Raw genomic sequence first — 16564 nt, 5'->3', positions numbered from 1 at the left:
CTTATATTTGGCATCTATACAAGGGACGTAGTGTCCATTTAACACTATAACCCACACATTCAGATCTGTCCAGTGGAGTAGTGTATTTATGTATTTTGTTTTATTTGTTTATACAGAAAAGATTTTCTACTGCCCTTTATAAATGGATAAATTCATACTATTTTGTATAGTTTGGTTGGTCTCGATTAATTAAGTATATTTGACTAATATTGTGTGTTACTAGCACTTACAGCAGTTTGGGTTGAGTGTTTATACTGGTGGTTACAAGTGCCTTGGGTAAGATTAGTCCTCACCAAAAGACACTAGGATTTACTCTTAGTGAAATATGCAATATTTATTGATTGACTTGAAATGTATGAAGAGAATGGCTTCAACAAAGAATGAACGAGACGCTGGGATGATTTCAATGATTGTTTGCGTGTTTAAAATCAGACATGAGAATGAATTCGATATTTTGATAATAAAAGAGTGGCTCTTTTACTGCAATATTGTGTATTGAATTGTTTTTATCACACCAGCAGGCAAAAAAAAAAACCTACTAAATATTTCAAAATTTAGGTTACTATTAAATTTAGGCTATATTCCATGAATTGCTTCATGTTTAAATAAGTGAAATAAACAAGAGAAACTAAAAAATGCAGTCACTGTTCTGTAAATTTCCATTGGTGAAATTCAGTTCAATTCGATAGGAATTCATGCGATAGTATGGAAGCCTGTTTCCGACACGAAAAAGGTAAATGTGACATTTTATTTCATGAAGACTTCTTTCTCCGTGTTTTTCCCCCGCAGAATTCTGAGTTTACATCTCACAATAGTTTTTTTGTTTTTGCTATGGAATAAAAAAAAAAAGGTAACTGCGACTTTTTATCTTACTATTACAAAGACTTTTTTCTTGAAGTTGCGAGTTTAATGTTGTATCTCACAATTCTAACATCTCAGAATGGTGAGCTTATATATCGAGTTATAAACTGCTTGGATTGAAAGTGACTTTTGTGCAGCTTCATACTTTGCTACACTATTGACAGAAGACCAATTTTTTCCCCTAGAAATTTTAAGCGAAGATTTGCAAATTTGACCGAACATTATAAATGAATACATTTCTATTAAAATATATAACTATGTTGGCGTCAATAGTTCCGTGGAGAAAGGCGCGTCCCGAGTTCGAATCCTAGCTCGCAGACCTTTCTCAATCCTGTCTCTCTCTCACCTCACTGGTCTGAAATTCTGTCCTATCCTAATATATAACTAACACCATCATATATAGCACCATATTTTGATTTCATACATTCCCATTCTCTACTTTGCTTTTAAACTTCATCTGGCTATTCTTAATAATTTAGCATTATTAGTGTAATGGACCTGTAAATTGTACCGACTATTGATACTGTTCTGACAATAACTTTATTAAAGCAAATGTTAATATTTACAATGCCAATACACTACTAAACTGCCCTGTCAGCCATGATCCAAAATATCCCAACAAAAAGGTTATTTTCAGTCAAATCCTTTCAATTAGGGATTTCCATTGCTCAACCCATGACACAGGTAAATAAAAGTTTATTTGACTGCTTTTTCACAATGTGAGCACTGTCAATATACTGTAAACCCACATGAATAGAAAGGAATAGTCACATCATTAATCTCAACATATTCTGCAATAGACACATAATTTGAGCATAATTCTCTGGGTGTCCCATATCTTCAGTTAGAGCCGCCTCTGTCTTTGAGCAGTTTATTAAGCACGCTGGTCTGTTTTATAACTTTGAGGTTTGAAATATCTTCAGCAATAATGGGAACTTCAGAGCTGGGATTTGGACCCTCAGGTTCGCTCTCGCTGTCTGACAGAGCTGTAAGAAGAGCGTCGTTCTCGTATGTAGGAAAGTAGTATCTGAAAAAGCAGCACATCATATTTAAATTATTATTATTTTTTTTACAGCATAAGAGCATATTATTAAAAACTATTGCTATGTCTAATGGCTCATTTCAATTTTACAGTCTTTACTGGGTCTAATATTTAACATAAAAAAAATCTAATAAAATAATAATACAAATAAATAATATAACACGAGAAATAATAAAAATAAATAATATAAAATAAATGTTAATTGTCCAGATGGAACCTCAAATAAATATAAAAAAATAAAAGTGATGTGAAGATAACAGAATAATACAGAAGAGGATTAGGGCCAAGCAATAACAAAAAATAAAACCATCTCGAGATTAAAGTCGTTAAATTTTGAGAATAAACTCATTAAATTACGTGAAAAAAGTTGTTAAATTGAGAAAAAGAAATTTTAATTTCGAGAAAAAAGTTGTTAAATTTCGAGAAAAAACATTTTAATTTCGAGATTAAAGACGTTACATTTTGAGAAAAAAAGTAGCAATAAAATATTGAGAAACTCAGATGAAAGGCAGATGAAACAGCGCTGCCATTCTCAACAACACTGATGCAGAAAACAGGAGAAACGCGACAATCAGTTAAAAATACTTTTCAATCCACAAATTAATATTTACAATGGATTTACTGTAGTAACATTAAACCTACCCAATTAATACATTATTATTAAACACTCGTTTTAGGCAGTTGTTTTCCACTTCTCCGATGTGATATGTGATGAGAAAAGGAAGAAAAGCGAGTTCGGCGAAAGATGGACTCGAACCCAGTCGACCGTATCAGATGTAGCATATGATACGGTCGACTGGGTTCGAGTCCATCTTTGAAATAAAATGTTGAGAATAAACTCATTAAATTACATGAAAAAAGTTTATTCTCAACATTTTATTTCAACTTTTTTCTCTAAATTTAATGTGCTTTTTCTCGCAATTTAATGACTTTAATCTCAAGATGGTTTTATTTTTACTATTGCTTGGCCCTAATCCTCTTCCGTGGAATAAATAATAAAAAATAAATAATATTAAATAATTTTTAATTGTTCAGATGGAAACTTAATTGAATAATACTAAAAAAGGTCATGTGAAAATAATACAATAAAAAAAAAATTGTAATTGTCCAGATGGAAACTCAATTGAATATAATAAAAAAAAGGGTGATCATGAAGGTGTCATACTTACTGTGGTTGGTCCCAGTGCGAGACCTCAGGCAGCTGCATCACATGACCTGTGTTACCCAGGTGTTGCACTAGTTCCTCCTTGGTTTCAAACCTCTCCTGACAGCAGTAGCATCGGCACTGGTGAAGCTCACGGCGGATGTAATTCACTAGTTTCACTTGCTGGTAAAACTTCAGGCCTGGACAAATGACACACATGACATGAATGACCCTCTGTGTGGTCAAGGGTTCTTCTCATAAACATTTCTGCATTACTCACTTAAGTCTGTTTTTAATTTGTGCAGGTCAAATCCATGAGTTTCCTGGATGAAAACAAATCATGTTCTTAGTGATACTGATGCGAAACTGCATAGAAATGTGAAATACTTTTTCAGCAGCATCATATACCTACCTCCATGTGTGTGTAAATTTTCTCCATTGTTTCTGCTTGCTGCTCACAAAACAGACACACGGCACACACAGGATGAGCCTGCCAATCTGACCAATCACTGCAGAGAGTGCAGAATATCAGGAAGGAGAATAAAACTGAAAATGTGATCATCAGAGTAAAAATATAAAGGCCTTACTCATCTTCATCCTCAAAGAGCTCCCTGTCATCCTCAGACTGCACCTCCTCCCATGTCTTCCCCAACTCCTGCAACATTACAACAACACAATAGGGGACTTCATGATGAATATTTATAGTTCAGATGAAACATGTACAAACCCGACACATGATCATACCAGGTAATTGATGACATAGAAGCGATCGTAGTCGTGGTTTCTGGCGTTTATTCGTCGATGCTGCTTTTTCCTCATGTGATCTTTCAAAGTGGTTTTGTCCCTGAATGTTTTCTCACAGTACAAACACTGCATGCTATATAAAAATAACAATAGGTTTTAGTCATTGAAAACAAACAAACTTGCTTGAAAAATACTAAGAATGAATGAAGGAATAAAAGGACATTTTCAGTGAGTAGATTTAATAATCAGTAGAAAAACTTTTAAAAAACTATAAATATACATATTTAAATAACTTTCATTATGCCTTTATTTTTGCATCTTCGATTTATTTGTCACTGACCCGAACACTAACCCTACCTGGTTATTTGGGATTAATGCAATGACTGCAAGCACCAAGAGGGGGCATTCAAACCTTCTCCATTTTCTCGATTTGTAATAGTGGTTTGACCATTAATAACATATAGTGTATAAGTGTGTAAGATTACATGCAGTGTTGCAGCAAAATCTCAAACACTCACTTCTCCAGTTTCCACTCCAGAGTGTGGAGGAACTTGTTGCAGTAGACGATGTTGTCAGGCAGACCGATGCTAAAAGAGTGTTCTTTAGCCATGTGATTCAGCAGTGAAGACCTCAGTGCACAAATACATCAAGTTACACAAGTATGCAGTGCTGTTTGCTACAAATGGTAAAATAATAAAGCAAAAATAGTGGTTTATATCTCGATAAGCGTCAGAGTGGAGGGCCGAAGATGGGTGGCTTGAGACGTCATTATACAATGAAAACTGTATTGATGAATATTTACTCTGACACTGCAAGGCAAGTATAAGTGTGTAAGATTACATGCAGTGTTGCAGCAAAATCTCAAACACTCACTTCTCCAGTTTCCACTCCAGAGTGTGGAGGAACTTGTTGCAGTAGACGATGTTGTCAGGCAGACCGATGCTAAAAGAGTGTTCTTTAGCCATGTGATTCAGCAGTGAAGACCTCAGTGCACAAATACATCAAGTTACACAAGTATGCAGTGCTGTTTGCTACAAATGGTAAAATAATAAAGCAAAAATAGTGGTTTATATCTCGATAAGCGTCAGAGTGGAGGGCCGAAGATGGGTGGCTTGAGACGTCATTATACAATGAAAACTGTATTGATGAATATTTATTCTGACACTGCAAGGCAATCCGTCTAGGCCTTCAGTCAAATGAGCTAATTAATATTCATGAGTAAAGTCTCCACCTTGGTATGATTTAGACTTTTGATTTTAAAATCAATACCCTTAAACTTGTTGAACGGAATATTTATAATTTTTTATAATGTAAAAATATATAATTTTTTATTAAATACTACATAATATTAAATACATGTTATATAATTTATAGAACATTTTATATATTAATAATATATAAATAATTACTATTATAAATATTCTTAAAAACATCAGAGATCGGGTCTGTTGTAGCGCTCATGTACAAGATGTCAAAACTCAAATGTCAACAATTTCACATCAAGACATGATTTGAAGTTAAATATACTGATTCTAGAATTAGAAATCCATCAGAAATAAGTTTTTTTTTATTGCAAACGACAGTTGTGGGTCACCTGTTTCCATTAAACTCCTCATTGCAGAACATACATGCGTGATGAAACGTTGTATCGTCCCGCTCTTTCTGCTGCTGATCCAGAACTTCCTCCTATCAAAATATATCATACTTCATTACAGACTTTGTAGCATTGTAAGACATTACTATGGTGCACATTATAAATAGGTTACATAATTGTTGAGTCTATAAACAGTATTTATAATTGGTATGAATCTCAGTGTGGTGTGTTTGTATCATTCTGCGTTTCTGAAAACCTGCTGTTCGATTGCCATAATCATCCATAATTATCCCAGACGCAATCTGCGAATGATTTGTGTTTACTAAACAGTGCTAATCCTCTCAGCTCGAGTTTCAGCGAAGTGCAGCGTCACCGAATGATTGAGAAAGGTCACAGCTGCACTGTTAAACAGCTGGTCGCCACACTGCAGAGCCCACTGCAGAGGTGCTGAGAACGCTGGTTGCCTAGCAACCACAATCGCAGATTTTTGCCTGAGATGAAATGTGTGTGAGATGATTATGTTGACTCATAATATCTCTGCAAAAACAATCTTGGTGGGAGGTGGGGTTTGGCTTCTCATTGAACACTGTGTTAATTGTTTCCTCAGTATTCTTAGGCACGTAACGATTGTGGAATTTCTGGCAACCCAATTAAAAAAATATATATATTTTTAATTTTTTTACAGTTACACAGCAACAGTATTTCAGCTGTATTATTTTTGTTAAACATTTACAGACAACAAAAAATCAAAATGCTTCATAGTTAAGTATTCAAAGTGATATACATATTCAAAACAAAAAAGTTTGCTTCAATAATCTTTTAACTCTCAATAACATTTTCAATCGATCAAATGACATTTTCTATCTGACATAATAGGATTTGTGGGTAGAAAAAAAATTATTCATAATGAAATAATTATCAACCAAAATATCTCTTCAAAACCATTTTCATTACATATGAAAATATATACTACTGTCATTCCATTAATATTTTTTAATAACATTTTCACAATCCAATATTTTTTAGTTCAGGACACAAAAAGCCCTTGTTTTACAATAACAATAATAAAACAAAAAAAATCAAGCAAAAATATTCCTTTTTTAATTTACAATTTTAGTTAAAAATTAAAAAGACACAAAGTCTTCTCTTATGATGGTGTTACTCATATTCCATTTTTTCTGCATATTAATTTGGTTGAAGTTTGTGCTACTGTTGGATCAGTTGTGAATACTCATAACCTAATGTCACACAGCATCAGCACTCCTAACCCGACAGTCGCAGGTCCTTGTCTTTTTATAAACACTCACCAGTCGTCTCTGTTGTAGCTGCTCCCTAAGGATCCTGTCCTCTGGCAGAGCATCACACAATAGGAAGTAGTGCTCTTGTTGTTCTAAAATGACACAAAGCAGCTTTTTGGTAATATGAGTCTAAAAAGGACACCATGTGAAAAGGCCTTCATAGATTTAGACTTCACTTTGAAGTCAGAGAAGTTAAAGGGCTATTCCCCAATCCAGTATTATTTTAGTATCATTTATATGCTATTATAGTATTTGAATTAGCTTTTATTTATTATTATTAGTTTATTAGTATAAAATTGTTACATATTTCAATTTAGCAAATTCTAATTATTTGTATATCAGTTTTACTTTTAGTATTGCAAGTAGCAATTGTATATCAGTTAGTAAGGCAATTTCAGTTTTTTTCCCCCATCTTTTCTGATCTTTTAAATTTAGCTTCATTTCAATAAACAAAGATTATATTTTATAGCTTCAGTGAACAATAACCTTGATTTGTGACCTAGAATCCATAAACAATTATGGTAAACTAATGGCAGATCATCACCAATATGCCATTTTTAGACCAGGTCACTTTATATGTTCCTGTGGGTCAGTGGTAGAGCATTGCGTTTGCAGCGCATAAGGTTGTGGGTTTGATTTCCAGGGAACACACATACTGGTAAAAAAGCGTCTGCTAAATGCATAAATTATACAAATTTAATTAAATTATATGAGATTTCCACTTTTGGAACCTTGTTACTAAAATTTGTCATGTCCACATACAGCTAAAAAACGTGTGATTTTGTAACATAAAAAACATAAAAAATGAATCAATAAAATCAACAAAAAAAAAAAGGCAGATTAAGGTTTGTAAGTCGCAGAGTTGCATTTTTTGTTCTAAATTAAACTACATGTTTGGAAAAGTGGAAATGTGGGAAAAAGTGGAAATGTACAAAATGTGGGACAGTAAAAATTAAATATGTTTAATGTTAAATATTATTAAATATTTTTTATATATTTAAATCTACAGTATGTTAAATATAATGTTTTGTTCATTAAAATTAGGTTATAATTAAACATAGTATAATAATTAAACATAATTCTGTGATTTTTACATTATGTTTACTACAGTGGGACAGAATCAAATCACAATTTTAAGGGGTGGATAAAAATGTTATATGTTTTATGTTAGATGAACATATTCAGTTTACAACAAAAAATTTGCTTTTAAATATTTTCAAAATAGTTTTAGCATTAGTATTGAAAATTCCATGGCTATTAACTAACTATATAAAATGTACATACATGTAAATACAAGCTCAAATGTGTCTTACCTACAGGACCTTCAGAGTTGGTCTTGATAACACTGCAGAAGTCTGTGATGGGCTGCTCTGTAAAGCGTTTCTTCCAGTACAACATATACCTGCAACAAAACAATTATCATTTTTTCATTATTTTGTGTTATTTGTATTGTGCTTGATGAATATCTCTTTAAAGAAATGCTGACACACGTAGGTTACAAATCTTGTGAATTCTCACCGTGGAAAGTCAGCGATGAGTTTGACATCAGCGATAACCAGTTTGTGATCCAACACCATGTGCTTGAGAAGCTGCTCTTTTACGGAAGCGGGCAAAGAGTCTGAGCAGAGAGCACAGGTCACCGGATGGCCATCGCTGGAGGAGGTGAGAGAAGCGCTACCACACAGGTGCTCGGGGAAACAAAGCGGCTCAAGAATACAATCCTGCTTAGCTAACAATGAGAGAAGACACAATATTCACACATTTAATAAAATATGATGCTCAAATATCTTTGTGTTTTAAATGACTGAAGACAATAAATCCATTCTGGGTCATTAATTCAGTCTGAATTACTCCAGCTAGTGAGAAACCCTTGTCTCATAAATCCCACGACCTTTCAAGATGTCCAACATTCACACAAACAAGCAGCTGATTCACACAAAATGACGGTGTGACTCATGTAAGTTAAACAGAATGTTATCCTCTAAAAACCTGAAACATTTGTGCTCCTAAGTGCACTTTATGAGTTGTTTTGCCCTTTTCGAAATGAGCTTTTGCAGTGACAGATTAAAGGGTCGCTGATCATCTATTAGAAGATCCATATCAACAAATATTACACGTTAACCACCCACTCCCTGCTGAGAAAAACAGCTTAAACTATGGTCTGCTGGTTTCAGCTGGCCTTGTTTGGCTGGTCTGTTGCTGGTTTTAAAGCGTTTTTGGCTTCTTTCCAACTGGCAGACCAGGTAGACCAGCTGGAAACCAGCTTTGCAGACGGGCTGGGAGACCAGTTCAAACCACTTTGACCATTAGAGTCCAGAAAAGCGGATGACAAACTTAACACGTTTTTAAGCATACTCAGAAAAATAAACATATAACTTGCTAGATATTTAAAAATTAGATATAAACGCAAATAAAGCAATATAATATAAAATCTCTGCCAATATTAATAATTCCGTTAACCAACCTGTCAAACTTGTGCTGTGTGTCTGAGCGGCCATGTTTTTTTTTTTAAATTCAAATCACGTGACCTGGTGAATGACGCACGGACCAATCAGAGTTAAACCGCCGCTGTGTATGCGGTTACTGGGTGTTGTAGTTCTCTATCCAATCTTTCTCATTCATTTCCTACATCTCCCATGAGGCAATGGTGTTTTTCTTCAGGGCTGAGAAGTGTGGTGTATGTGGGATGCTGCTGTGACTCTGCCCTCAGAACAATACAGTGCAACCTCTGTGTAACAACAATATGGATAGTATCTGCCGTAATTGCCCTGTTTTATAGCACACTTTCTTTTGCTTGACGCGGAAAAAATGTGGATACCGACTGAACATGAAAAATATGGCGTTGGTAAGTAATATATTTACATTATATTGCCGCATCGTTAATAAAACGCAATTTAGATCGCTGCAGGTGCGATAATGAGCCGTGAAATGTACAGTCTGATGGCAGATGAAATGTCACATCATTTCCAGCTGATTTAAAACCTTGAAGGCAAGTGACAGAATAATGCATATCGAGTGTGCTTTATTATTTTTACGTGACCTGGTGAATGACGCACGGACCAATCAGAGTTAAACCGCCGCTGTGTATGCGGTTACTGGGTGTTGTAGTTCTCTATCCAATCTTTCTCATTCATTTCCTACATCTCCCATGAGGCAATGGTGTTTTTCTTCAGGGCTGAGAAGTGTGGTGTATGTGGGATGCTGCTGTGACTCTGCCCTCAGAACAATACAGTGCAACCTCTGTGTAACAACAATATGGATAGTATCTGCCGTAATTGCCCTGTTTTATAGCACACTTTCTTTTGCTTGACGCGGAAAAAATGTGGATACCGACTGAACATGAAAAATATGGCGTTGGTAAGTAATATATTTACATTATATTGCCGCATCGTTAATAAAACGCAAGTTAGATCGCTGCAGGTGCGATAATGAGCCGTGAAATGTACAGTCTGATGGCAGATGAAATGTCACATCATTTCCAGCTGATTTAAAACCTTGAAGGCAAGTGACAGAATAATGCATATCGAGTGTTTTTTAATAATTTTTTAATAATTTTTAATTATTTATTTTGTTTTCCTTTATTAATTTGAATAGTCCTTCTATGCAGCAATAAGAAGAAATAGCAGCAGTAAAGGCTGATCTTTTGTTTTCCTATATATAGACGCTCTAATTCATTTACTGAGCAAATGATTTTACGTCTAAAACCGAAGCAATACTGTTTTATTTGAGAAATGGCATATTCATTATCTATTCTATCTATTATTACATCAACAGCAAACAATAACGTATTCGACTTACGTTCTATTTGTATTTATTTATTCAGTTATGTACATTTTTGTTTACATATTAATAAATGTTTACATATCAACATGAAAAATATGGCGTTGGTAAGTAATATATTTACATTATATTGCCGCATCGTTAATAAAACGCAATTTAGATCGCTGCAGGTGCGATAATGAGCCGTGAAATGTACAGTCTGATGGCAGATGAAATGTCACATCATTTCCAGCTGATTTAAAACCTTGAAGGCAAGTGACAGAATAATGCATATCGAGTGTGCTTTATTATTTTTTAATTTTTTAATAATTTTTAATTATTTATTTTGTTTTCCTTTATTAATTTGAATAGTCCTTCTATGCAGCAATAAGAAGAAATAGCAGCAGTAAAGGCTGATCTTTTGTTTTCCTATATATAGACGCTCTAATTCATTTACTGAGCAAATGATTTTACGTCTAAAACCGAAGCAATACTGTTTTATTTGAGAAATGGCATATTCATGATCTATTCTATCTATTATTACATCAACAGCAAACAATAACGTATTCGACTTACGTTCTATTTGTATTTATTTATTCAGTTATGTACATTTTTGTTTACATATTAATAAATGTTTACATATCATCTATCTATCTATCTATCTATCCATCTTTGATCTATCTTTTTCTCTCTGTTTTTTCACACACAGACACACACACACAGACAGAGACCCTTTATGTACATATTGATAACTGATTAATTATCCACTAAATTAAAATAGTGCTTCTATTAAGTGCCATCAAATTTTCAGGGCAAGTTGAGCCAAATGATAACCTCACAGTGCTATTATTTTGATTTGTTATTTTTTTGTAAGTTTGTTGTGACAGCAGCTGACAGTTTGAAGGATGATTTTTGGCAGATGAGCAGCCTGGAATCGGCTCATCTCATTGGCTGACGGGTAGAGATGGACATAAAGTCAGTTGAGCAGTTTGAGGAGTGCAGCAGTACAGTGGAGTTCACATGGGCTTCAGGTCTCCTGTAATCTAGTTCACTACAGCTTTACTCAAATAAACAGGATGACGTTTGGTCATTTCTTCACTTAGAAGGAGAGAAGGTCAGAGCAAAGAAGAAAGGTAGTTTGAGGGGGCAGGGAAGGTGGGACAAAAAATAAAGCCTCTGTTTTTCTGTTCTTAAATTGCAGAATGATATTATGGAAAATAGAAAAATTATTTTTTTTATTAAAAAACTTTTCTTTTTTTGTTTTCATGATAGCCACTAACCACATCTGGAGCATATTACAGTGGAATATGGCAAAATGGCTGAATATTACAGTTCTGCTCTTTGGAAAGTGTACACAGCTACCGATACCTTTATCAGTCATGAAATATGGACGGAGTCCAGCCGGGATGGCACACACACACACACATAAATGTATGCATACACATTTACACACAGACGTGCACTGTAATCTTGGCCTCTCAGCCCTTTTGGTGGCAAATTCAGCTTAATGAACCATCTGCTATTTACAGTAAATGTATCATTAAATGCAATGGCATTTCAAACAAGAATGTGTCTGTTGATCATCTTCCCACACCTGGCTTTTCCTCTTAAACCAAAGCTGATGGAAGGAAATGGGGCTATTAATGGGACTAAGAGAAGATCGCTAAAAATGAACATTTTGTCATTATTTACTCACCTGCATGACTTGTTTTTTTTTTCTGTTGTGGGATTCAAAGGGAGAATATTTTAAGGTCTTTTTTTATCCCTGCAATTACAGTAAATGGGGATTGGCTTGTTTACGCTTAAAAAAGGACCCAAAAGTGCCATAAAAGTATTATGAATGTAGTCCATTTGATTTGTGTGCAGTATTCCAAGTCTTCTGAATTAAAGAAATAGTTCACTCAAAAATTTTAATTTGCTGAACATTTACTCGCCCTTAGGCCATGCAAGATATACAGTAGATGAGTTTGTTTGTCACTTCCAGCTAAAATATGAGTCCTCTATCCATAACTCCATTTCTCCAGTGAAAAAGTCATGAATCAGGAGAAGAATATGCACAGATGAAGCACTGATTCAAAGTAAAAACAGTTCAAAAACACAAATCTGTCAGTAGATTTTGATGTGAGAGGACAACAGGAGATGGACTTTTTCACTGGAGGAAGCGTTATATATATTAGAGGTATTTTGGTTAAAACGCCTTAATGATGAATTTGTTTATTACAAACACACAGCTTTACACTTGACAAGACGTTAATTAATGGACTGGAGTTGTGTGGATCACTTGTGGATTATTCTGATGTTTTTATCAGCTGTTTGGACTCTCATTCTGACGGCACCCATTCACTGCAGAGGATCCATTGGTGAGTCATCTGTAGATTTCTCCACATCCCTTCCTATTATTTAAGCAGTGTTGCGTGAGAAATAAATGTCAATTTAAAGCAATAGTTCACCCCAAAATATAAATTCTTTCATAATTTAGTCACCCTCCTGTCATTCCAAACCTGTATGACTTTCGTTTAAACATCTTCTTCTTAAAAACATTTGAACAAAAACAAGAAGTTTTGAAAGTCAATGAAGTCCAGTGCTGTTTTGGACACCAGTGACTTTCATTGTACTATATGGATGAAAACAGTTCAAACATTCTTCCAAATGACATAAGAATTTTTATTTTTCGGTGAATGTTCCTTTGAAATCACGTCATTCTGAATGTCATCTCTGCTTCCCTACTGAATTTGGACGTTGATCGGCTCGTGATCGAAACCACCATGTGGAATCTGCAGGGAACAGCTGGGAACAGACAGTTTGACAAGTCCATATTGGTTTATAATTACGCCATTATGTTCTGAACATTTAAGAAGTAAAGTGAAAGCTAATGTCACCAGCACATAATACTTTTCTTGTTACTTCTTGTTCCAGACTCCCACATTCACATCAGTACCATGTCACATCTCTTCCGATTGGTGAAGTAATTAGTGTAATTGAAAAATCCACCGCTTCACTTACCACCAACCCAAAAAATGATCTCGGTCAAACTATTTAGCGATGTAGTCGGGGATCAGCGCATCCTGTTCCTGTGCTTCTCAGCTCGGATTTATAATGCCAGCGCTTTCGTCATACAAATGAGGCTCTTGCTTTTGTCACATGCTGACTGGGCTTCTACTGTGCCCTGGTCAACAGGCACGCTGCCACTCCGAGAAAGAGATAAGATTGACAGAAAGCTAGAAGAGGCCTAGTCAGCTGCTAGATCTGTGAGGCGTTGGTGGGAATTAAATGAGACTTCTAGTGCACACATAAGCTCTGTTCCCAAACCTAGCGAGCATTTTAAGGCATCATGGGATGCAAAAGCTGTTTCAAAAGGTTGGCAGCAACATTATGCAGCCATCTAGGATACCTAATTTTGGCCGAATCCTATGGCAGCGCTGCATGTGTCCTTAACAGACAGGGCCATCCCAGAATTCATTGCAGCAGACTAAGTAAAAAAATCTTCCAAGAGTCGACAGAAATGTCTAAGCAAACCATTTGCATTCAATACCAAAAACGATCACTAAAATGAACAATCTCATTCCATGTTTGTGTGCAGGGTATTTATTGCGTTATATACAGTATACCAACCCCCTCCCCCAATTTCATTTTTCAACTCAATCACGCAGTCAACTCTCAACAAAAGTACGGACTTCGTGGATTTAGTTAAGAGTTCATAAAAAAATCATTGCTGCAATCGGTTGCGGGATGGTCAATTTTTGAAGTTGCTATTTTAATGAATATTTGTATACAATATTTGTTTACGCTTATTACAGTAACACATTCTTTTTGCAACACGTTAATGTCAAACTCTTTTGGAATCAGCTGTAAAATTGAGTCTTGTATATGCTTACTGTGAGTGAAAAAGATTATTGAACAACAAAAAATGTAGGAAGGGAGTCAAGACTTATACGCCATACATCCATACGCTTAACATAATGTGTGCTGTTACTGTTACAGTATTTAAGTCTAATTTTACAATGTGAGTATTTCACTCAGTATTCATGTGACAAGACAGACAGTATTCAAGTTGCTACCTATGTAGAGCATTTCAAATCAGTTACTTAAGACTTAAGTTTCAGTCCAGTTAGGATGCTGTCTATGTAGGAAGTAGATGGCAAGACAGCTCACTAGGTTTTGGAACACAGCTATACTTAGTATACGCTGACATATACTTAAAGATTTGTGAAAGCTTAAAGGTTTATTGCCCATGGCGAGCTTTCACTGTTCAAATAGCTGCATGTCGCAACAAGGTGTAAAAGTGTCAGTTGTGAGCTCTTTGAAACCGGTGATGTAGGAGCGTATTTTTAAAAATATCCTGTCACTGCAAAGACTCCGTTTAGAGAGAGCAGGATATAGATTTGAATCATTCATGCTTATAACAATCTCAGCAGCTCTTTTTGCATAATTCATTGTCATGTGTGCAGAACTCATTTCTGCATGTTACCACTTCAATAACATACTACGCTCTACGTTCTCTGTCACTGCCAAAACAATCATTAGGGTTTTATTCTTTGGTACAATCAGCTCATCCAGCATCCTGTTGCTAGTATCCACTCATATTTTACTCACTCCCATAATTCCTTTCACCCTCCAGAAGAAAGCAAAAAGAAGCCAATATTGGATTCATTTTTCTATAGCCTTGCCAGGAACAGGAATCTCTATGGATTTCAGGCTTTGAGCTTTTGATTCTTCAGAGCTTTCTTCTAATTTATCTCATGGGTTTAAAGCGATAGTTCACCCAAAAATGACAATTCTGTAATTGTTTACTCACGCTCATGTTGTTCGAAACCCATGCTGTTTTTTTCTGTGGTACACAAAAGTGGATTTTTTTGTAGCAAATACAGCTCATTCCAAGCAACGACATAGTCATAGTACCACATCTGAAATAAAAAAGCACAAAAAGTGGTCCAACAAATTCATATTGTAAAGTATAAAAAAATGGTTATTCATTTTGAGATTTCCCAAAGATTATATTTAACTGTTATTAAGGTATTAGTGTTTTGAAAATATTAACTTTAAAGTTAGCATGAAATGAAATTTTACCCTATATATGTTGTAAATGCATGTTATAGTGTGCACATTGCAAATGATTAATTTATGGATCTGTTACATGTATAAAACTAGTTTGCTCAAAAATGAAAATGTGCTAAAAAAATGTACTCAACCTCAGTCCATCCAAGATATAGATGAGGTTGTTTCTTCATCGGAACCGATTTGGAAAAATTTAGCATTATATCACTTGCTCACCAATGGATCCTCTGCAGTTAAACCTCAAGCTGATAAAAACATCACAATAATCCACAAGTAATCCACACCACTCCAGTCCATCAATTAACAAGCTGTGTGTTTGTAGGAAACAACAAATCCATCATTAAGGTGTTTTAACTTCAAACATCTTAATGGATCCTCTTTCCATAATGTTGCTTTCTCCAGTGGAAAAGTCATCTGGTCTGAATCAGGAGAGAAATATGCACAGATTGAGCACCATTTACAAGCCAAAACAGTTCTAAGTAAATATGTTGGTAGATTTTGTTGTGAGAGGACAACAGGGATGGACTTTTTCACTAGAGGAAGTGTAATGGATAATGGACATGTATTTTGGCCAGAAGTGAAGGTTTAAAGTTAAAATGAAAACCAGTCAGTATCTGGTGTGACCACCGTTTGCCTCACGCAGTGCAACACATCTCCTTCGCATAGAGTTGATCAGGTTGTTAATTGTGGCCTGTGGAATGTTGGTCCACTCCTCTTCAATGGCTGTGCGAAGTTGAACTGGAACACGCTGTCGTATACGCCGATCCAGAGCATTCTAAACATGCTCAATGGGTGACATGTCCGGTGAGTATGCTGGCCATGCAAGAACTGGGATGTTTTCAGCTTCCAGGAATTGTGTACAGATCCTTGCAACATGGGGCCATGCATTATCATGCTGCAACATAAGGTGATGGTCATGGATGAATGGCACAACAATGGGCCTCAGGATAAATGCACCTGGGCCTCAGGATAAATGCCATCAATAAAATGCACCTGTGTTCGTTGTCCATAACATATGCCTGCCCATACCATAACCCCACCGCCACCATGGGCCACTCAATCCACAA

General features: G+C 35.4%; 2 protein-coding genes across 2 annotated transcripts in view; one reads left to right on the top strand and one right to left on the bottom strand.

Moving 5' to 3' along the window:
- Positions 1-1294: 1294 nt before the first annotated feature.
- On the bottom strand, positions 1295-9225 carry LOC107554958 (zinc finger protein 277-like). The gene is made up of 12 exons (XM_016237640.1): positions 9148-9225; positions 8202-8412; positions 7997-8085; positions 6693-6775; positions 5386-5477; positions 4665-4775; positions 3792-3924; positions 3635-3702; positions 3460-3556; positions 3328-3370; positions 3073-3247; positions 1295-1888 (listed from the first exon to the last, which is right to left on the bottom strand). The coding sequence occupies exons 1-12, from the start codon at positions 9179-9181 to the stop codon at positions 1702-1704; spliced, it is 1323 nt and encodes a 440-aa protein (XP_016093126.1). The 5' UTR covers positions 9182-9225; the 3' UTR covers positions 1295-1701.
- A 646-nt stretch (positions 9226-9871) lies between these two features.
- dock4a (dedicator of cytokinesis 4a) overlaps positions 9872-16564 on the top strand; it is an 82577-nt gene continuing 75884 nt past the window's right edge. The window contains exon 1 of the mRNA XM_016237639.1: positions 9872-10040. Within this exon, the coding sequence (XP_016093125.1) occupies positions 10004-10040 (37 nt within the window). The 5' untranslated portion in view covers positions 9872-10003. The remainder of the gene's footprint in view (positions 10041-16564) is intronic.

This window comes from Sinocyclocheilus grahami, unplaced genomic scaffold (assembly GCF_001515645.1).
Source record: "Sinocyclocheilus grahami isolate Dianchi unplaced genomic scaffold, SAMN03320097.WGS_v1.1 scaffold520.1, whole genome shotgun sequence".
NCBI lineage: Eukaryota > Metazoa > Chordata > Actinopteri > Cypriniformes > Cyprinidae > Sinocyclocheilus > Sinocyclocheilus grahami.
This window is presented reverse-complemented; position numbering and strand designations above follow the sequence as displayed.